This window comes from Nicotiana attenuata, unplaced genomic scaffold (genome assembly GCF_001879085.1).
Source record: "Nicotiana attenuata strain UT unplaced genomic scaffold, NIATTr2, whole genome shotgun sequence".
In the NCBI taxonomy this organism is placed as follows: Eukaryota; Viridiplantae; Streptophyta; class Magnoliopsida; order Solanales; family Solanaceae; genus Nicotiana; species Nicotiana attenuata.
The window spans coordinates 64,977-88,733 of record NW_017672002.1 but is presented as its reverse complement, the minus strand read 5'-3'; the positions used below and the strand labels follow the sequence as shown (position 1 = coordinate 88,733).

The following is a 23,757-nucleotide window of genomic DNA, read 5'->3' as shown; positions in this document are numbered from 1 at the left end:
TCAAAATTCATCTGTTTTTACACAGAATTTATATTTAAGCTTCCCGGCTACGCGCCCGGACTGCGCACGCAAATCGAGGCAAGTCTAAATGAGGTTTTCGAGGCCTCGGAGACACAGAATGAGTGAGAAAACAGGTGATGACCCCTTTGGGTCGTCACATTCTCCACCTCTAAAACAACCGTTCGTCCTCGAACGGACAAAAGAAAGAAGTACCTGAGTTGGGAAATAGATGAGGATAACGGCTCCGCACATCGGACTCGGACTCCCAGGTCGATGCATCAGGGGGCTGACGTCTCCACTGAACTCGTACTGAAGGAAAACTCTTCGATCTCAACTGTCGAACCTGCCGGTCTAGAATAGCCACCGGCTCCTCCTCATAAGACAGATCCTTGTCCAACTGGATAGTGCTGAAATCTAACACATGGGCTGGATCGCCGTGATACCTCCGAAGCATGGACACATGAAACACTGGATGCACGACCGACAAGCTAGGCGGCAAGGCAAGTCTATAAGCCACCTCTCCCACACGATCGAGAATCTCAAATGGACCAAAGAACCTAGGGCTAAGCTTGCCCTTCTTCCCAAATCTCATCACGCCCTTCATAGGCGACACTCGGAGCAAGACCCGCTCACCAACCATAAAAGCTACATCCCGAACCTTACGATCTGCATAACTCTTTTGCCACTACTGAGCCGAACGAAGCCTGTCCTGAATGATCTTGACCTTGTCGAAGGCCTCCTGAACCAAATCCGTACCCAATAACCGAGCCTCTCCCGGCTCAAACCATCCCACTGTGGACCGACATCGCCTACCATACAACGCCTCATAAGGAGCCATCTGAATGCTGGACTGGTAGCTGTTGTTGTAGGCAAACTCCGCTAAAGGCAAGAACTGATCCCACGAACCTCCAAAGTCAATAACACAAGCTCGGAGCATGTCCTCCAATTTCTGAATAGTCCGCTCGGACTGTCCGTCCGTCTGAGGATGGAATGCTGTGCTCAACTCAACCTGGGTGCCCAACTCTCGCTGAACTGCTCTCCAGAAGCGCGAGGTAAACTGCGTACCCCAATCCGAAATGATAGATACTGGCACCCCATGAAGGCGAACAATCTCTCTGATGTAGATCTCAGCTAGCCTCTCGGATGAATAAGTGGTTGCAACAGGAACAAAATGCGCTGACTTGGTCAGCCTATCAATAATGACCCAGAACACATCAAACTTCTTCCGGGTCAACGGGAGTCTAGTAACAAAATCCATAGTAACCCTCTCCCACTTCCACTCGGGAAGCTCAATCCTCTGAAACAGTCCACCAGGCCTCTGATACCAACTTGTCACGACCCGGATTTCCCACCCTCGGGAGTCGTGATGGCGCCTACTATTAGGAGCTAGGCAAGCCAACTATTTATTATCTCTTTCAGCAAACCTCGACATTAATAAAAACAACGAAACATTTAATAGAAAATCGGAAGTCTTAAATATAAATAAACGGAAAACAATGCGGAAGTTCAATACAACTCTACCCAAGAACTGGAGTCACAAACTCACGAACGTTTAGAGAATGCAAAATACAATGTCTAAATAAAAACATAATTCTGTTTGTTCCGGTACAAAGGATAACAAACTAAAGTAAAGATAGAAGAGACTACGGGCCATGCAGACGCCAGCAAGGCTACCTCGGGATCTCTGGACTGAAGTCAGCTCCCCAAAACTCTTACTGCTGTCCAAAAGCTGCTCCGGCACCGTGATCTGTGCAAAAAGATGCACAGAGTGTAGCATCAGCACAACCGACCCCATGTGATGGTAAGTGCCTGGCCTAACCCCGGCGAAGTAGCGACGAGGCTAGACCGGACTACCAAACAAACCTGTGCAGTTCAATATATATGTATGCAATATAAAGGTATACAGAAATTAACCAGTCAAGGGGGAGCATGTTGTAGGGGCTGTAACAGTTCAGGTATAAAATCGATAATTGAGGAATGAAACAGTACAACTACAATAGCAACGATAGCAGGAAATCAACAGTTGCACGGCACCATCCTTCGTGCTTTTACTCTCATTCTCACCCAAACAATCATATAAAGTGCACGACATCACCCTTCATGCTTTACCTCACAAAATGATGGCACGGAATGACCCTTCGTGCATAAACACTCATATCATGGCACATAATGTTCCTTCGTGCATTAGTAATCAAATCAGGGCACGAAATTCTCCTTTGTGCATTAATAATCAAAACAGGGCACGGAATGTTCCTTCGTGCATTAGTATTCATATCACAATCGTGCACGGCATCACCCTTCGTGCTTTATCACTCGTCCTCACCCAAACAACAATCACAAACAATGGGGCGAGGGGATAGACAAACAGTAATAGAAGTCCCGGCAAGGGAAACACAAGTAAACAATTAAATTCCGGCAAGGGAACAACAATAATAACTTTCACATCCCGGCAAGGGAATAACAATAATAACTTTCACATCCCGGCAAGGGAGGTAATCAATATACGAATACGGCCCGGCAAGGGAATAATCACATTTCTTTCTCTTTCTTTTTTTTCTTACTCAATAATTAGTTTATCATTCGAGCCAACGCTCCAAAGAGTTCGCAAATCATAATTCTTTCTCATACTCTTCACATTATATAGAGTTCATCAATTACACGAGAAAGAGTCACAACAAAATAGGAATAAACACAATATACGGACTCACGGTCATGCTAGACACCAGTGTATAGATACTCGTCACCATGCCTATACACCGTACTCGATCAATTAGCAAATAGCAAACAAGACTCAACTCCTATTCCCTCAAGCTAGGGTTAAACCAAACACTTACCTCAACTTCCACAGCTAAATCAATCCACAACAACCGCCTTCCCTCTCGAATTCGGCTCCAACTCAATCAAATCTATGAAATAACGACTTTACAACATTAATATAAGCTAAACAAATCAAACCCAATGCCTAAATATAGTTTTCTAAGCTTTCTTTCCGAAATTCCTAAAATCGACCCCGGGCCCGCTTGGTCAAAACCCGAGGTTCGGACCAAATTCATACCCCCCCCATTCCCCCACGAGCCCTAATATACAATTTGTTTTCAAATTCGATCCCAAAACGAGGTCTAAATCAAAGAAGATTGAAAAGCCCTAACTCTACCCATTTCCCCCCAATTTCAACCCTAGATTACATGATTTGAGCCTAAGAATTTGATAAATGATGAAGGAAAATGAAGGAAACAAGTTAAATAATACTTACCCAAGAAGCTTTGGTGAAGAAGATCTCTAGAAATCGCCTAGGGTCTGTGGAGAAGAAGAGCTCGTGTGAATTTTTGAATAAAACCCGTCACTGTTCTGTTTTTAGCTTTTAAAATCACTGGGCAAAAATGCCCTTCGCGTTCGCGGGAAGGGGGCCGCGTTCGCGAAGGGTAATTGAGTCAAGGCACTGAGTTCGCGATTGGAATGATGCGAACGCGAAGAAGAAAGCTGGGGGGTTCCAGGACTTGGTCTATGCGAACGCGAGATGGGGTACGCGAACGCGATGAAAAGAGGCTGTTACTACGCGAACGCGAGGAACGCGATGAAGGAATTACTGGGGGGTCCTGAGTTGGCTCACGCGATCGCGTAAGGGGGAACGCGAACGCGATGAAGGGAAGGCTAAGGTACGCGAACGCGAGCTGAAGGCCGCGATCGCGAAGAAGGAAAACACTGTGTAAAAATTGCAGAAAATCTGCTACTTTTCCCATGTTCAAAACACTTCGAATCACTCCCGAGCCGTCAGGGCTCCTAACCAAACACACACACTAATTCAACAACATCCTACGAACTTAACCGAGCGATCAAATCGCCAAAATAACATCAAAACGAGGAATCAAACCTCAAAATCATCACTTTTTCATCAAACTTCACAAACTTTCATTTTTAGATATTTAGGTCCGAAACACGTATGACGTCCGATTCCAACCAAATTTCACAGGAAACGCTTAAACCATATATAAGACCTGTACCGGGCGCCGGAACCAAAATACGGGCCCGATACCAACACTTTCTAAACTATTTTCATTTCAAATTTCCATATAAATTTCAGAAAAATAATTTCACAGAAAAATTCATTTCTCGGGCTCTAGTCTCATATTTTTCTACGGACCCTCTGGGACCGTCCAATCACGAGTCCGGGTCCGTTTACCCAAAATGTTGACCAAAGTCAACTTTATTCATATTAATATCAAAATTCATCAATTTTTACACAGAATTTATATTTAAGCTTCCCGGCTACGCGCCCGGACTGCGCACACAAATCGAGGCAAGTCTAAATGAGGTTTTCGAGGCCTCAGAGACACTGAATGAGTGAGAAAACAGGTGATGACCCCTTTGGGTCGTCACAACCTCTAGGGAGATGGCATCTTGGGCTTAATGAAGTGGACTCATCATTTGTCGCCCAATTAAATGAGCTAGCCCAATTATATTAGACTTATATAATTAATCCATTTATATTAGCCCAAAATAATTATTTTGACTAATAAATTTAAAATATAGTCCACATTATTTTGTTGATTTAAATTCGATAAAATCTAAATGCTTACAACGACATTGCGTATTGTGCAGATGATGGAGAATTGAATCCTAAAATTTTATACTGTATGAACTAAACTTCAGCATAATATGCTGAAATTTAACTTCTAAAAAATTGAATTCCAATAATATGCTGGAATTCACATACATAAGTCTTTGAACTCCAGCAAAATATGCTAAAATTTATACGCAGAACTTTTGAAATCTAGTATATTATGCTAGATATTTTTCATGTTTCAGCTAAGGGTGTTTTGTCAATATTCTATATCCGCATTAAATAGTGGCTAATTTTTTATTACTTTACAAATAGTGGCTATTTTTCATTTACCAGTCCGAAAAATGACGGACCCATGATATTTTTATGGGAAAAAATAAAAAATAGCCAGATTTACAATTGGTAATTGAAAAATAGCCATAGTTTCAGAAGTAATCAAAATTTAGCCACTTTTCATATAAAGATAAAATTTGAACAAAAACACCCTTAAAAATCCAGAAAAATTCCAGCACCATATGCTGAAGTTTGATTTTTTTACATACGAGATTCTAGCATAATGTACTGAAATTTTATAATGTGTTGAAGTTCAAATATAATATGCTGGAAGTTTATACGCATGAGCTTCATAATCCAACATATTATGCTAGAATTTTTCGTGCTGGAGTTCCAGCATAATATGCTGGAAGTTTATACACATGACCTCGTAATCTAGCATATTTTAAAATAGTGGTTAATTTTTAATGACTTTGCAAATGATGGTTATTTTTCAATTATTAGTCCGAAAACTGGCTAGCCCGTGTTATATTCACTATTTTTACAGCAATGATTTATCACATGGAAGAAGATTAAAGAAGCCCATTTAGTACTATTAAAGCCCATTGGGGTTTGAGCAGATGTCCTTGCCCACAAAAGCTTGAGGACTAGCCCAAGAGAAATTCCTAAACTAGGAAACAAAGTGGGGCAAAATACATAAAAAGGATTTTAAGAAAAAATTTCAAAAACATAGCAGCAATAACTATTTTAAACACATGGAAACTAAATAATTATATTCCTAGCAGACACCATTAAACCATGTACCTATAATCACGCACCCAATACATTTATTTCCTTAATGAAAACGCTCCTAGTACTTTGTCACATTTTTTCCTATATTTCTCTTGAAACCAATCCCTAACATATTTAAATGGTAATATGTTTTTCTATTTTTTTGCTGGATTTAATTCATTCCATAACAGATTTTCTATTTTCCATACATGGATTATTTACTAGAAAAAAAAAAGTATATGTGCCTTTTTATACAACATAAACTCTAGCGAAAGTATACATTTTATATTTTTAAAATATAATACATATGTTTCAAGAAAAATGTAATATATTTTTAAGGTATATACACATTAGAAACCATGTAATTTTATATCATGATGATTCCAGGGAGCACTTTCTTATTAAAAAGATCAAAGGTATATTATTACCGTTGGTATATATGGTATTTCTCATTAAGATGGTATATTCTTAAAAAGATCACAAAAGGTATATTCTTACGTTAATATTTATATACATGGCATTTCTAAAAAAAGAAATTATACCATATATATGCTAATATATTACCTTAATACCATCGTAGCATATATTGAGTTATACTATGTATATTAATACATTAGTATACCTCTAAAAATGAATTATACCAGGAATATATATATATATAATATTATACTTCAATAAAAATATAATATAAGTTATACCATGTACATTAGCTTTTCCCCTATATTAATACAATAGTATAAACAAAGTTCCTCTAAAAACTTATAGTACCAAATATATGTATAATGAATAATTGGATATGTAGTATTAGTTTCATAATGATTAAGGAAGTATAACAGTTAAGAAATGTAATGAAAAATATGAGAACATAACTGAAACTCTAATTTAAAATAGGAGAGAAAGTGTGAAAAGAGAAATACCCCATAATTTGTGCATTTTGGCTGCTCATTAATTAAGTACATAATCTCTATGTACCATTAATGTAAAAAATTTGCCATTTATGGAAGACAAGTATTATTTTGCGTATTTTAACCAACAAAAAGAAGTGGAGGACTATTCGCCATTTCAAGTGGAAAAGAAAAAGTACAACAGTACAATTAGAAAAGAAAAGAAGTGTTGATCTAAAAGTCCTTAAGACCCGGGCATGTCAAACAAACTATATATTACACCTAGCATGAAACGTTATAATATAATGTGTGAAAAATTTGTAAAATCATCCTTCAAGAGTACCATGGATCTACGAGTAGAGATAATTCTGTTAGTAGTTGTAGTGATGAATATTGATCCTATATCATCTCACAAGTATGGCAATACCAACTTTGGTCATGATTTTGGCGACCATGCAATTGCAATCTCCAGTAGAGGCAGGCGAATATTGCAAGCGGAAGATGGTTATATTAGCTATGCAGCACTTTCTGCCGATACTATTCCGTGTAATGTACGAGGGGCTTCTTATTACGATTGCAGTTCACACGTGGAAATTAATCCCTATCGTCGTGGTTGTAGTGAAATAACTCGATGTGCTAGGAGCAATTCTTGAACCTCATCTTCTTCTATTTCTCAAATCTCTTTACACTATTTATTACTACTATTTTTTCCTTCTTCCCTACTTTTTGCACCCATCTGAATTATATATATATGGTGAATTTTGTTTGCCTGCACTTGATTGATGTAATTAAATTCGTTCAAGGACATGAATTCTGCCCATCATTTGAATAATTATAATTAGAGCCTTTCAATTATATTGGACTCGATTTCATGCTTCATTTTTCTTCAAGTAACTCGTCTTATCTTCCAATTTCATGAATTTCTTTATCCTTTAATCTACAAGAAGAATTTCTATATTTCTAAACAGCACAAGTAACTGTGTAAAATTCTCTTAATTATTCGGTGTATAAACTCTTATTTCATGTAAATGTTAGATAAATAAAAATTATGACAACAAGTTTTCACAAACCCTAATAACTCGGAAATTTCACTTTGTAACCTTATAAATTAACCCATGTATAGATGCTTAATAAACGATCTTAGTGGATAGTAATCTTCCACCTTATGGATTAATTCTTATGGGCACTCTTAAGAAGGAATGATAATTAAAATCTTTTACCATGACTAGAAAGCATTTCATTTGACGCTAATGCCTGCTCATATCAATCAATAAAGCAAGAGAAATCAAACGCCAAAACGACGGGAGACATATACCTTGATCGTCAAAACAATTTTAAAAATCATACTATATGAGTTAAAAACATCCATTAAAATACCGAACTAGACACAACGACTTAAATTAAATTAAAGAACAACAATAGCCATGATCAAACTAAACACCCAAACAAAACCACTTGAACCAACAACCACTGCAGCCGATTTGGTTGGAGCCGGAGCTGGTGAAATGGATTGCGGCGACGGTGCCACAACGGAAGGAATATCCTCCGGTGGCTGAGTTGGGGTGGTAACGGGAGAACTCGACGGCGTTTGGGTGGCTGGGGATGGAGATTTATGGCGCTTGTGATTGGGAGATAACACAACAACTAAAAGCTTCTGGCCCTTCTCACAGTTATCATCTTTTCCACTGATGAAGTAGAATGCACCTGACCTTGTAAACTTCAATTTTGATTTACCATTGTTTAGCTTATGGATTGGCTTGTCCTTTTTGCATTTGAAGTAATCATCTTTGTGGACTACGAGAACTGAATCTGAACCTTTTTTGTACTTGAAAACTGCTTGCATTCACCAAAATAAGAATTTATAGACTGACAGTCTAATAAATATTCTACAATTAGCTAAAAATAATTACAGGTAACGATTCATAATCTATTATAGCCAACTTATCTATTATAATCGATTAAAATATAGTGATAGTATAAAATAAAAAAGGGCAAGATAAGAGGAAAATTAAATAAAGTAATAACGATGCGATCACAGCAAATCGCTTGTTGCACGATTTCATTGTTACGTAATGACGAATTTAACGATAAAATACAATAAAGTTAACTAACAATCAAAATAAACATATATGCAAAGTAACAATACGATACAATACAATAGGTAACAACTATCCAAACAAGCTGTTATATACTCAATGGTGGAGCCACCCTTGTCCAAGGAGAGCGGTGTCGAAACTGAGTAGATAGGTAAACATTTTTTTATGTGTATAAATAGTATATGTTGAATCACTTTGATTTCTTTGCAAGTTTATTTAGAATCTCACTAGTAAAAATTCTGACTCGCGACTTTATATAAGTTAAAGAAAAGACTTTTGATTACTCAAAATATTAAAGAATAACATAACACACAAGAAAAGAGGAAATTAAAGGATTTACCAATAGTGTCATTAACTTGGAAGCGGTTTCTTTCAGCCCAATGACTATATGATTCAGAAGGTTTTAAAATCCAGCCTTGTTTGCCGCCAGCATAGAATGTGTATGCTTGAGATGTCCAAATAACACTCAGAAATATCGCAAAGAAAAAGCTAACAAAGGAAGGAGAATCCATGTATAATATGCAGATCAAACTGTAAGAATTAGAGAATATGATATAAAGAGAAGTTAAAGTTGAGGACGAATGGATGAGCATGGGGCTAAAAGAGGGGAAGATTAGCAGAATTTATAGACAGGATGAATGATATTACCGTTGGGTTTTGGTGGGAGTATATGGAAAGTCTTAGCTGGGAATTTGTGTGCGTCTTAATTTCTCATAAATTAGTGTTTTATAATACGTAGCTGTTAATTGTTACTGCTTATCATTTTCCTAGGAATAACGCTTGCACACACCTGGCATTTATCTTGGATATTTAAAACTATAATCCGAAAATTCAAAATTGTAGTCTCTTCAAACGGATTAATTACGCACGCCAGAAAATCAAGAAGCTAAAGCAATTTCTTATATGGAGTAATATTTAACACAGTAAAATATTAATGGTGCATTCAGGTCGTAGCTAGAGGAATATAGAAAAGACAACTATATATGGTCACTATTGTTTTCTAACCGCATTTATAGTTCTCTCTATGTATAAAAATGTAGTGATTCATTCTCTTTTAATGAAGATCATATTTGACTAGTCGTAAATCCATGCATGTACATTAAGATTTGGTGTTTGTTTGTCGAGTTTACTATATCTATGTATATATATTCTATATAAAAATGTAGTGGTCATTTCTTTTGTAGTGAAGATCATATTAACTAGGTGGTCTTAACTAGCAAATTGGCGTTTCTGTGAAATTGAGAATAAATTTTGAACTGTAACAACAACGACAACAATAATTTCAGTGTTCCTATAAGTGGGGTTGGAGATGGTAGTGTGTACGTAGATCTTACCCCACCTTGAAGGTAGAGAGGCTATTTCCAATAGACCCTCCGCTCACGAAGGACGAGAAGAAAAACAATAGCACCAAGCAATAAAATACAAGATAATAAGAAAACTAAAACGAAAGGAACAACAAGTAATAGTAAAAAAAAAATCTAACAATAACAGAATACAGGACCAACACTAATACTTTTGACTACCTATTAGTTGTTTACCTTGATTCTCGACCTCCGCATAACTATCAAGGGTCATGTCCTCGGTAAGATAAAGTAACGTCATATCCTGCCTCATCACCTCTCCCCAAAACTTTCATGTTGAAGTTGTAGTTTTTTTAAGCAAATATACCACTAGGCAGGTTGCCTAGTGTTGGAGAATCATTTTGACAGGGTAGGCATGGTGAAGGCAGAATGGAAATAGAAAACTACTAAATGACTGGCAGGCCTTCCTTTTCCACCGGAGCTTTATGGGTGTTGCCCCGTTCCCCAATCATATGTTTGGATGTGAGCTTTGAAACTAATTGATTTTATTTTGAAACCTTTTTGTTTTGTCTAACTTTCTAACTCTTTATTTCCTGAATTATTATATAGATCCCCATGTATATCTTGCCTTAACCCAATAAAGAAAATACGTTTCGAATCCGTATGCCCTTGTGTGGAACCGAAACAGAGAGATCAAAATAAAAAAAAAATCAAAAAAGCTCGCATCCAAACATTTGATTGGGGAACGGCGCAACGCCCATGGAGCTCCGGCGGCAAGATGTCTAAAATAATATAAAAGATGAAAGATACTACTAGCTACCACTATGAATAAGAAAACTAAAACTAATGAGCTAGCTATTACAAAATAGTAGGATGTATGCTTCCATCTCCAGGTAGTGTAAGTGAATCCAAAAGCAATGATAAGTACTAAGTAGCACATATAATGCTCTCATCAGGCGCCAGGGTATGCATTCCATTGGAGGCCAGGGTATGCATTCCATTGATCAAGGATCCAATGGAGAAGGCTAATGTGAATTCCAAACAAATACATCACTGTATTGAAGCTATCCAAAACTCCCAAGCAAATGTTTTTTTCCAGCTTGAATAATTCCATTTTGAACTCTATCTCCAACCAAAGTAGATTTCAGAAGCTGCACATATAGCAATATGACACAATTGCTTGCTTATCAAATAAAGGTTGTATACTGCCTTATCATCTCCAAACTGAGTGTGAAAACACTCTAATATGACTGGAATATAATAACATAATACACAACATAAGAGAAAGAGTGAAAGCAGCAGGTGATCTAATGCCCTATCTTCCATGGCATTGTCCTGTCTGTATGCTAATCACAATCACAGAATGCAACCAATGTGCAGAAGTATCATCATATAAGAAACTGTACCAAACCTTAATAAGAAGTAGTTTAACATCTTGTAAGCTTGTATTAGATGCTAAATGATGCCTGCTTGCCTTACCAGTTCTGACTGCTGCCAAACCACCCCTAGGCTGAGCATGATAACATGCTAATACCACTGTGAATCCATCTAACAGCATCCAGAAATAACCAACATAGTAGCATGAGGCAATATCAGGCAATGCATAATCAGTTGTGCTCATCAATCAGGCTTTTTTCTCTTGGCAACCCTAACCCTAAGGTTAGATACTCGTGATTTGTCCATGTTGTTCAATGTTCTTCCTTCAATTGGCAAGTCATTAAACTACCTGCAAAAGAGAAAACTACGTTTGCTAAAAAATCATCAACAGTGTTGCCTTCCCTTAATATATACATGCTGAAAGAGCACATTGTAGGTGCTCTTTATCTCCTTAATCTTCCTCACTTTAGCCCCTATACACCATGGAGTTTCCCGTTCCCCATCAATTATCTTCCTCATCACCAAGGATGAAGTTGCCTTTCAACACATATGTCAACCCCTCCACAATTGCCTTTGCTACTGCCACTATATTAGTAGCCTCCCCTATCTCCTTTGCCTTAGCAAACACCAATTCACCAACATGATCTCGTACACAAAAGTCATATGAACTTGGTCCAGGATTGCCTCTTGATACACCATCAGTGTTGCACTTGAACCACCCTTCATAAGGAAGCTGCCATGTCACTCTCTTGGTCACCACATATGGCTTGTAACCCTCAAAGAATTTGATCATTTATGGCCATAGAAGAGGAATACTTGACAGCCATGGATACCTCACCCTTGCTAGATAATGTAAAATCTTATTCACCTTATGAATCACCCTATTGCAAGACACTGCACCTCTATTTTTCACTGTATTTCTCCTCTTCCAATGTTTCCATGTAATCACACCTGAAGCTGCCTGAAATAATGGCTTGAGTGTAGGACATCATTGTGATTCCACCATGCTCTTATTACTTGAGCGAAGGACAACATTGTGATAATATACTATTACTACAGTGCTAATTGTAACTTGAAATTGTTTGCATGATATATTGTGTAATTTAAAATTATTATTTTTATTTTTCTTGTTTTAGTAAATACTTATTTATTTTGATTTTTGCTTATTATTGTGTTCTATATTGTTAAATTGTTAATTTCTATTAAAAAAACCTAAACAATTAAAAGTCTCTTGTTTCAAATTATCTATCATATATATATATATATTGGGAAGACCCAAAGTTAAAAGTTGATTTACAAATATACCCTTAAAAACTAAGTGACAATATTGCCCATGAGTAAGAAGCTGCCTTCTATTAAATTAAAATAAATGAAAAAAATCAGTTGCATTGTTTCACATTTCAACTTTTCTCTGTTTGGTCCTATGAGCTTCTACCGGTTATAGTACTAACATTTATGCATAGTCTTTATTCATACTTTACTACACTATAAAAGCAGACACCAAAGTGTCAAATTACTTCATCGTTTTTTTCATTTTCTCTTCTTTGTTAGTGTCTCCCTTTTCCCCAGAAGAACATTCTCTTTTTTTTTTTTTGCTCAACTCCAATTACAACGCCCATGTAAAGAAATTTCGGTGAACTTATGGTGGGCTACTTTATTGCTCTCCAATTAGCTTTTTCCCCTTATTAACCAGTTATTATTGTTATCTTCACCATATATGTGATCAAAGGAAGTCTCATTGTGCCGGTATTTAAAGGAAACTCAACATATATATCTGTAGACTATAGTTTATATGCCTGCGATCTTAAATCTGATCCACTTATTTTTGATTATCATTTTATTTTAATTGTTTTGTTTCTTTTTTTCTTTTCTCCTTTGGATATAAATTTATGTTGCTTTCCGGACTAATTATGAAAACAACTGGTTCCATTACTAGAGCTATATTGTTTTTCCTTTTCTCCGCCATAAACATTCAAAGACTATGGGTTGTTTTTGTCTAACACTTGCTTGGGATAATCGTTTCCTTCTGATAATTAATGTAGCTTAGGATTTATCTTTGTTTATAGAGTCAAATTATAAGTATTCTAATTCAATATGATGAAACCTGGAGATTATCTTTAGACAAAAAGAAAGAAAAGATGAAAGGTTTGTTTCAAAAGAAATTCTAGCAATCAACTGTATATATTAATATTTTACGTGATGCGATAACTTTTAAGAAAATGGACAGAAAGAGTACTTTCATCTGATAACTTGTTAATATGTATGCGGCTGTCAAAAGGAGGCTACAACTTCTAAAAGACAAGGGACAAACTTTAAGACGTGAAGTACTTGCAACATTGTTTATATTCATATTAAAACTATGTATTGATGAAATATCAATATTCGAGAAAATTGTTGTGACGACCCGGTCGGTCGTCTCATGAGTTACCGATCCGTTTCCCCCATTTTTGCTTCTTATTGCTTTGCTCATCTGTGTTTTGAGGTATCGGGTTGGTTGGATTGAATCCGGATTGGTTTGGGTGGAGTTTGAGACACTTAGTCTCTTTTAAGAAGGCTTAAGTTGGAAAAGTCAACCGGATGTTGACTTATATGTTAGAGGGTTCGGTTGTGACTTCCGATGGTTCGGTTAGCTTTGGGAGGTGATTTTTGACTTAGGAGTGTGATCGGAATGGGTTTTGGAGGTTTGGAGTGGAATTAAGCTTGAATTGGCAAAGTTGATATTTTGGCGATTTCCGGTTGACAGACGAGATTTTGATATAGTTTTCGGAATGGAATTCCGAGAGTTGCAATAGCTTCGTTATGTAATTTGGGATGTGTGTGTGTGAAATTTCAGGTCATTTGGAGGTGGTTTTGTTGGGTTTTTGATCAAAAGCGTATTTCGGAGGATTTTAGAAACTTAGTCTTGAATTCGATGTGATTTGGTAGATTTGATGTTTTTTGAGGTGTTTTGATGATTGGAACAAGTTTGAATAAGGTATTGGGTTATGTTTGTGCTTTCGTTTGAGGTCCCGGGGGCCTCGGGATGATTTCGGGTGGCTAACGGGGAGATTGGAGATTTATTGCAGCAGCTGATATTGCTGCTTCTGGTGTTTTCGCACCTGCGGTTTGGGGACCGCAGGTGCGGTGTCGCACGTGCGGAAGGGAAGTCGTAGATGCGGTATGGAGAGGTAGAGTCAGGAACCGCAGATGCGGTATGGGGACCGCACCTGCGGAGTCGCAAATGCGACCAGTTGACCGCAGATGCGGTATGTGACCGTTAAGTGAGTTCCGCAGAAGCGGATTTTGGACCGCAGATGCGGAAAGGCCTGGGCAGACCATATATGTTATTTTGTTTCGCGATTTTGGGTTATTTTACCATTGTTGCCTTCGACCTTGGAGCTTTTTGGGGCGATTCTGAAGAGGGAAATCAAGAGACTTCGTTAAGGTAAGGAATTTTGGACCTAAAACTCAATTCTACGGTAGATTTTCATGGATTTAGGGCTGTAATTAAAGAAACTGAAAGGCTAAAATGGAGGATTAGGGCTTGAGTTTAAGAGACTTCTAAATGGGGATTTGAGGGGTGATTTGGACTCCAATTTTTGTGTTCTTGATATGTATGAACTCGTGGGAAGACGAGGAATCTAATGATGTAAAAATTTCTGAGTTTCGAGAAGTGGGCCCGGGGCTCGGGTTTTGGTAATTTCGGGATTTTTGGTATTTTTCGATTGTTATCGCTTGGGCTTTGTTCCCTTAGCATATTTTGACATTCTCGTTCTGTTTTTGGATAGATTCGATGCGCGTGGAGGCCAATTCAAAGGGCAAAGGCGTCGCGAGCTAGAGATTTAGCCAGTTCGAGGTGAGTAATGATGGTAAATGATGTTCTGAGGGTTTGAAACCCCGAATTATGCATCGTAGTACTATATTAAGGTGAGACACATGCTCGATGACGAGCGTGGGGTCGTGTATTATTAGGGATTTGGACTTGGTCCGTCCCGATTGATGATTTTACCGCGTATTTGATTGGAAACTATTTGTTATCATTGTTTATTGGGCTGGATGCCATATTTGGGCTTCGTGCCAACTACTTGAACCCTTAAGGGCTTTTATTTGATATTTCCTCACTGTTTTAAACGTACTACTTGAACTCAGTCATATTAATTTCCACTGTTTTTACTACTCAGCCATTTTTACTCAGTTTTGAGACTTTAATGATATTTTTAAATGATGTTTGGGCTGAGAAACACTGTTTTACTGTTGCCCGAGGGGCTTGTGATGATTTTTGACTGAGTAAAGCCGAGGGCCTATATTGTGAGGAGATACTGATAGTGATTGGAGGCCGAGAGCCTGAGATACGTACGCCACGAGGTGGCTTGATTGATTTGAGGCCGAGGGCCTAGATTTGATGCACGAGATGGCTTGTTATTGCGCTTGGGCCGTAAGGGGCCACTCCAGGAGTCTGCACACCCCCAGTGAGCGCGGGTACCCATTGTGATGTGAGATTGAGCCCGAAGGGCTGTTACTGTTGTGAGATGTTGCCCGAGGGCCGGATGTGGTGTTACTGTGCCCGAGGGGAAAATTCCTATTTGTTTACTTTATCATAATTAACTGTCAATTACCTGTTTGCTGGTTTAAAGAGCATTTCTTGATTTTAACTGGTTTTACTAGAATTAAATGATTTTACTGCTTCATTATAGACTGCCGTATGCTTTACGTGTTTTCTTGCTTTCAGTCATTATTTATACTCGTTACTCACTGAGTTGGAGTACTCACTTTACTCCCTGCAGCCTGTATGCAGATTCAGGCGTAGCTGGTTCTGCTCCGGAGTGCTGATTTCCTCCAGTTCCAGGCGGGCCCTTTCGGAGATTACGAGGTAGCTGTTGACGTCCGCAGCCCCGTGTCTCTACTCCTCTATCATTTCTGTTTCCTTACAAACACTTGTAGTAGTTTATGACTTTAGCAAACTGTATTGTGACTCTTAGAAGCTCGTGACTTGTGACACCCCGGTTAGGGCTGTGTCGAGTTGGATTTTCTGCATTATTCTTGATATTTCCACTATTCAGTATTATTAAATCATGTTTAGACTATTTTGTGTTGGTTAACTGTTTTAAAAGATGAATTGGGTTAAACTGGCTGGCCTTGTCTTCACGAGAAGCGCCATCATGACCGGGTTCGGGGTTAGGGTCGTGACAAGTTGGTATTAGAGCCTAGGTTACATAGGTCTCACGAGTCATGAGCAGGTTTAGTAGAGTATCGCGGATCGGTACGGAGACGTCTGTATTTATCCCCGAGAGGCTGCAGAACCTTTAGGAAAAACTTCACATTCTTGAAATTCTTATCGTGCGAGTTTGTTGATCCGAGCACTAAACTTCTATTGTTCTATTCTCTCACAGATGGTGAGGACGCACGCTGCCGGACAGGGTGGATGACCCCCAGTGCCACCAGCTGCGGCCACCAGAGGCCGAGGACGCGGTCGTGGTCGTGGTTGAGGCAGAGCAGCGAGGGCAACACCTGCAGATCCACCAGCTGCCCCAGTTCAGGACCAGGTTCCAGCTGTGGACCCTCCAGCAGCACCAGCTCAGGCACCAGCTGTGCCTATTGTGATTCCGGGTCTTCAGGAGGCCTTGGCTCAGATCTTATCAGTTTACACTGGCCTAGNGCTATCTGGTTGGTCCCGACAGATCAAAGAGGATCAGGAGATTTGTCGATGGTCTTACATATTAGTCTCCGTATTCGTTATGACTAGGGAGAGGGTGACTGGTGCTACATTCGAGGAGGTTGTGGATATTGCCAGGGAGATTGAGTCTGTCCGTCGCCAGGAGCGAGAGGAGAGGGAGGCCAAGAGGCCTCGAGGATCTGGTAGCTACAGTGGTGGTCCTTCGAGGGGCCAGTTCCAGGACGGCAGAGGCCTACAGTTCCGTCAGGGTCAGTCTGATCGCTCAGGTTATCGAGGAGCATCATCGGGTCATGGTTCCCACAGTTCACACCAGGGCCATTCTTCACTTAGTGCCCTCCCAGCTTAGAGCTCATCCCGTGCTCCATCTGTTGAGGGCTCTTCTACGCCGAGTGTATCTGTTGGTCACTCCGGTGCGAGGGGTTCTCATCAGTCCCCTTCTCCGACACCTAGGAGTTGTTATGAGTGTGGTGAGGTGGGCCACATGTGGAGGCAGTGTCCCCGCTGTGTTGCTAGTTCATCCCAGTAGAGGGGCCAGTCATCAGCTTCAACTCCAGTTGCTCCACCACCACCCGCCCAGCCAGCTAGGGGTAGGGATCAGTCAGCCAGGGGTCGCCCCAGAGGGGGAGGTCAATCGGGGGGCGGTCGGGCCCGTTACTATGCTATTCCAGGCAGATCCGATGCTACTACCTCCAATGCTGTCATTACAGGTATTATTTCAGTCTGCCACAGAGATGCCTCTGTGTTATTTGATCCCGGTTCCACCTATTCTTATGTGTCATCATACTTTGCTCGCTATTTGGGTACTCCTCGTGAGTTTCTTGCTTTACCTGTTCATGTATCTACCCCGGTGGGAGATAGTGTTGTTGTAGACCGTGTGTACCGGTCGTGTGTGGTGATTATTGGTGGTTTGGAGACCCGAGTTGATCTTTTATTATTTAGTATGGTGGATTTCGATGTCATTCTGGGCATGGATTGGCTATCTCCATGTCGCGCTATTCTGGACTGTCATGCCAAGATAGTCACATTGGCTATACCGGGTGTGCCACGGATTAAGTGGCAAGGTGTGACTGATTATGTTCCTAGTAGAGTGATTTCTTTCTTGAAGGCCCAGCGTATGGTTGGGAAGGGTTGTCGTTCGTATCTTGCCTTTGTGAGGGATGTGGGATCTGAGACTCCCAGTATTGATTCGGTCCAATTGTGAGGGATTTCCCTGATGTATTTCCTACAGACCTGCCGGGCATGCCACCGGATAGGGATATTGATTTTGGTATTGACCTGGTGCCGGGCACTCAGCCCATTTCTATTCCGCCGTATCGTATGGCACCAGCGGAGTTGAAGGAGTTAAAGGAGCGGCTTCAGGAACTCCTAGATAAGGGGTTCATTCGGCCTAGTGTGTCACCTTGGGGTGCACCGGTTCTGTTTGTGAAGAAGAAGGATGGCACTATGAGAATGTGCATTGATTATAGGCAATTGAACAAAGTAACAGTTAAGAACAAGTATCCTCTGCCTCGCATTCATGATTTATTCGACCAGCTTTAGGGAGCGAGGGTATTCTCCAAGATTGATCTTCATTCGGGTTATCACCAGTTGAAAATCAGGGATTCGGATATTCTTAAGACGGCCTTCAGGACCAGATATGGTCACTATGAGTTCCTGGTTATGTCTTTTGGGATGACCAATGCCCCAACAGTGTTCATGCATCTGATGAACAGCGTGTTCCAGCCTTATCTTGACTCATTTGTCATAGTTTTCATTGATGATATCCTGGTATATTCGCGTAGTCAGGAGGAGCACGCGGAGCATTTGAGGGTTGTGTTGCAAGGATTGAGGGAGGAGAAGCTTTATGCAAAGTTCTCCAAGTGTGAGTTTTGGCTCAGTTCAGTGGCATTCTTGGGGCAAGTGGTGTCCAGTGAAGGTATTCAGGTCGACCCAAAGAAGATAAAGGCGGTTCAGAGTTGGCCCAGATCGTCCTCAGCCACAGAGATTCGTAGCTTTCTTGGTTTGGCAGGCTATTATCGCCGGTTTGTTCAGGGATTCTCATCTATCGCATCGCCCTTGACCAAGTTGACTCAGAAGGGTGCTTCATTTGTATGGTCGGACGAGTGTGAGGAGAGCTTTCAGAAGCTCAAGATAGCTTTGACCACAGCTCCAGTATTGGTTTTGCCATCAGCTTTAGGTTCATATACCGTGTATTATGATGCTTCGAGAGTAGGGATTGGTTGTGTGTTGATGCAGGAGGGTAGAGTTATTGCTTATGCTTCTCGTCAGTTGAAGCCTCATGAGAAGAACTACCCCGTTCATGATTTGGAGTTGGCTGCCATAGTTCACGCGTTGAAGATTTGGAGGCATTACTTGTATGGCGTATCTTGTGAGGTATTCACTGATCATCGCAGTCTTCAGCATTTGTTCAAGCAAAAGGATCTTAATTTGAGGCAGCGGAGGTGGTTGGAGTTGCTTAAGGATTATGACATCACTAAATTGTACCATCCGAGGAAGGCCCATATGGTGGCCGATGCTTTGAGCCAAAAGGCAGTGAGTATGGGGAGTTTGGCATATATTCCAGTTGGGGAGAGACCTCTTGCGGTTGATGTTCAGGCTTTAGCCAACCGGTTCGTGATGTTGGATATTTCGGAGCCCAGTCGGGTGCTGGCTTGCGTGGTTTCTCGATCTTCCCTATATGAGCGCATCAGAGAGCGCCAGTATGATGATCCACATTTGCTCGTCCTTAGGGATAGAGTTCAGCATGATGATGCCAGAGATGTGACCATTGGAGAGGATGAGGTATTAAGGATGCATAGCCAGATTTGTGTGCCCAATATGGATGGGCTTCGGGAGTTGATTCTTGAGGAAGTCTATAGCTCGTGGTACTTTATTCATCCAGGAGCCGCGAAGATGTATCAGGATCTTAGACAGCATTACTGGTGGCGGAGAATGAAGAAAGATATTGTGGAATTTGTAGCTCGGTGTCTCAATTGTCAGCAGGTGAAATATGAGCATCAGAGACCGGGTGGCTTGCTTCAGAGGATGGATATTCCAGAGTGGAAGTGGGAGCGGATCACTATGGATTTTGTAGTTGGACTCCCTCGGACTTTGAAGAAGTTCGATGCTATTTGGGTGATTGTGGATAGACTGACCAAGTCCGCGCACTTTATTCCTATCTGTACTACTTATTCTTCAGAGCGGTTAGCAGAGATATATATTCGGGAGATTGTTCGATTGTATGGTGTCCCAGTTTCCATCATTTTAGATCGGGGCACTCAGTTTACTTTCTAGTTTTGGAAGTCCGTTCAGCGAGAGTTGGGTACTCAGGTGCAGTTGAGCACAACTTTTCACCCTCAGACTGACGGGCAGTCCGAGCGCACCATTCAGATATTGGAGGATATGCTACGCGCTTGTGTTATTGATTTCGGAGGGTCATGGGATCAGTTTCTACCGCTTGCAGAGTTTGCTTATAACAACAGCTACCAGTCGAGTATTCAGATGGCTCCATATGAGGCTTTGTACGGGAGGCGGTGTAGATCTCCAGTTGGTTGGTTCGAGCCCAGTGAGGCTAGGTTATTGGGGACAGATTTGGTTGAAGGAGATTCAGGAGAGACTTCGTACAGCGCAGTCGAGGCAAAAGAGTTATGCTGACAGGAAGGTTCGAGATGTGTCCTACATGGTTGGTGAGAAGGTCCTGTTTAAGGTTTCGCCCACGAAGGGTGTTTTGAGATTCGGAAAGAAAGGGAAGTTGAGTCCGCAGTTCATTGGGCCTTTTGAGGTGCTTTAGAGGATTGGAGAGGTGGCTTATGAGCTTGCTTTGCCACCCAGCTTGTCGAGTGTGCATCCGGTTTTCCATGTTTCTATGATCCGAAAGTATATTGGAGATCCGTCCCATGTCCTGGATTTCAGCACGGTTCAGTTGGAGGGTGATTTGACTTATGATGTGGAGCCAGCAGCTATTTTGGAGCGTCAGGTTCGGAAGTTGAGATCAAAAGATATAGCTTCAGTGAAAGTGCAGTGGAGAGGTCGGCCCGTGGTGGAGGCTACCTGGGAGACCGAGAGGGAGATGCGGAGCAGATATCCTCTCCTGTTTGAGGCTTCAGGTATGTTTCTTGACTCGTTCGAGGACGAACGTTTGTTTTAGTTGGGGAGGATGTGACGACCCGGCCGGTCGTCTCATGAGTTACCGGTCCGTTTCTCCAATTTCTGCTTCTTATTGCTTTGCTCATCTGTGTTTTGAGGTATCGGGTTGGTTGGATTGAATCCGGATTGGTTTGGGTGAAGTTTGAGACACTTAGTCTCTTTTAAGAAGGCTTAAGTTGGAAAAGTCAACCGGATGTTGACTTATGTGTTAGAGGGCTCAGTTGTGAGTTCCGATGGTTCGGTTAGCTTCGGGAGGTGATTTGTGACTTAGGAGCGTGATCGGAATGGGTTTTGGAGGTTTGGAGTGGAATTAAGCTTGAATTGGCAAAGTTGATATTCTGGCGATTTCTAGTTGATAGGCGAGATTTTGATATAGGGGTCGGAATGGAACTAATAGCTTCGTTATGTCATTTGGGATGTGTGTGTGAAATTTCAGGTCATTTGGAGGTGGTTTGGTTGGGTTTTTGATCAAAAGCGTATTTCGGAGGATTTTAGAAACTTAGGCTTGAATTCGATGTGATTTGGTAGATTTGATGTTGTTTGAGGTGTTTTGATGATTGGAACAAGTTTGAATAAGGTATTGGGTTATGTTCGTGCTTTCGTTTGAGGTCCCGGAGGCCTCGGGATGATTTCGGGTTGCTAACGGGGAGATTGGAGATTTATTGTAGCAGCTGATGCGGTGTCGCACGTGCGGAAGGGAAGGCGCAGATGCAGTATGGAGAGGTAGAGTCAGGAACCGCAGATGCGATATGGGGACCGCACCTGCGGAGTCGCAGATGCGACCAGTTGACGGCAGATGCGGTATGTGACCGTTAAGTGAGTTGCGCAAAAGCGGAGGAGTTGACCGCATATGCGGTACCGCAGAAGCGGGTTTTTGACCGCAGATGCGGAAAGGCCTGGGCAGACCATATATGTTATTTCATTTCGCGATTTTGGGTTATTTCACCATTGTTGCCTTCGACCTTGGAGCTTTTTGGGGCGATTCTGAAGAGGGAAATCAAGAGAGTTCGTTAAGGTAAGGAATTTTGGACCTAAAACTCAATTCTATGGTAGATTTTCATGGATTTAGGGCTGTAATTAAAGAAACTGAAAGGCTAAAATGGAGGATTAGGGCTTGAGTTTAAGAGACTTCTAAATGGGGATTTTAGGGGTGATTTGGACTCCGATTTTTGTGTTCTTGATATGTATGAACTCATGGGAAGACGAGGAATCTAATGATGTGAAAATTTCTGAATTTCGAGAAGTGGGCCCGTGGCTCGGGTTTTGGTAATTTCGGGATTTTTGGTATTTTTCGATTGTTATCGCTTGGGCTTTGTTCCCTTAGCATATTTTGACGTTCTCGTTCTGTTTTTGGATAGATTCGACGCGCGTGGAGGCCAATTCGAAGGGCAAAGGCGTCGCGAGCTAGAGATTTAGCCGGTTCGAGGTGAGTAATGATGGTAAACGATGTTCTGAGGGTTTGAAACCCCGGATTGTGCATCGTAGTACTATATTGAGGCGAGGCACATGCTCGATGACGAGCGTGAGGTCGTGTCTTATTAGGGATTTGGACTTGGTCCGTCCCGATTGGTGATTTTACCGCGTATTTGATTGGAAACTATTTGTTATCATTATTTATTGGGCTGGATGCCATATTTGGGATTCGTGCCAACTACTTGAACCCTTCAGGGCTTTTATTTGATATTTCTTCACTGTTTTAAACGTACTACTTGAACTCAGTCATATTAATTTCCACTATTTTTACTACTCAGCCAATTTTACTCAGTTTTGAGACTTAAATGATATTTTTAAATGATGTTTGCGCTGAGAAACACTGTTTTACTGTTGCCCGAGGGGCTTGTGATGATTTTTGACTGAGTAAGGCCGAGGGCCTATATTGTGAGGAGATACTGATACTGATTGGAGGCCGAGAGCCTGAGATACGTACGCCACGAGGTGGCTTGATTGATATGAGGCCGAGGGCCTAGATTTGATGCCACGAGATGGCTTGTTATTGCGCTTGGGCCGTAAGGGGTCCTCCAGGAGTCTGCACACCCCCAATGAGCACGGGTACCCATTGTGATGTGAGATTGAGCCCGAGGGGCTGTTACTGTTGTGAGATGTTGCCCGAGGGGCGGATGTGGTGTTACTGTGCCCGAGGGGCAAATTCCTATTTGTTTACTTTATCATAATTAACTGTCAATTACCTGTTTATTGGTTTAAAGCGCATTTTCTTGATTTTTACTGGTTTTACTGGAATTAATGATTTTACTGCTTCATTATAGACTGCTGTATGCTTTACGTGTTTTCTTGCTTTCAGTCATTATTTATACTTGTTACTCACTGAGTTGGAGTACTCACTTTACTCCCTGCACCCTGTGTGCAGATTCAGGCGTAGCTGGTTCCGCTCCGGAGTACTGATTTCCTCCAGTTCCAGGCGGGCCCTTTCGGAGATTACGAGGTAGCTGTTGACGTCCGCAGCCCCGTGTCTCTACTCATCTATCATTTCTGTTTCCTTACAAACACTTGTAGTAGTTTATGACTTTAGCAGACTGCATTGTGACTCATAGAAGCTCGTGACTTGTGACACCCCGGTTAGGGCTGTGTCGGGTTGGATTTTCCGCATTATTCTTGATATTTTCGCTATTCAGTATTATTAAATCATGTTTAGACTAGTTTGTGTTGGTAAACTGTTTTAAAAGATGAATTGGGTTAAACTGATTGGCCTTGTTTTCAC

At 40.9% G+C, this 23,757-nt stretch overlaps 2 protein-coding genes across 2 annotated transcripts; one reads left to right on the top strand and one right to left on the bottom strand.

Annotated features, from left to right (window-relative positions):
* The first annotated feature begins 6,833 nt into the window (after positions 1 to 6,833).
* On the top strand, positions 6,834 to 7,142 carry LOC109211269 (rapid alkalinization factor 23-like). Its single transcript, XM_019374789.1, has one exon. It carries the CDS (start codon positions 6,834 to 6,836, stop codon positions 7,140 to 7,142), a length of 309 nt encoding a protein of 102 aa, XP_019230334.1.
* Positions 7,143 to 7,874: 732 nt separating this feature from the next.
* LOC109211272 (early nodulin-like protein 2) lies at positions 7,875 to 9,155 on the bottom strand. Its single transcript, XM_019374793.1, has 2 exons — positions 8,926 to 9,155; positions 7,875 to 8,322 (listed from the first exon to the last, which is right to left on the bottom strand). Exons 1-2 carry the CDS (start codon positions 9,095 to 9,097, stop codon positions 7,895 to 7,897), a joined length of 600 nt encoding a protein of 199 aa, XP_019230338.1. The 5' UTR covers positions 9,098 to 9,155; the 3' UTR covers positions 7,875 to 7,894.
* Positions 9,156 to 23,757: the final 14,602 nt, after the last annotated feature.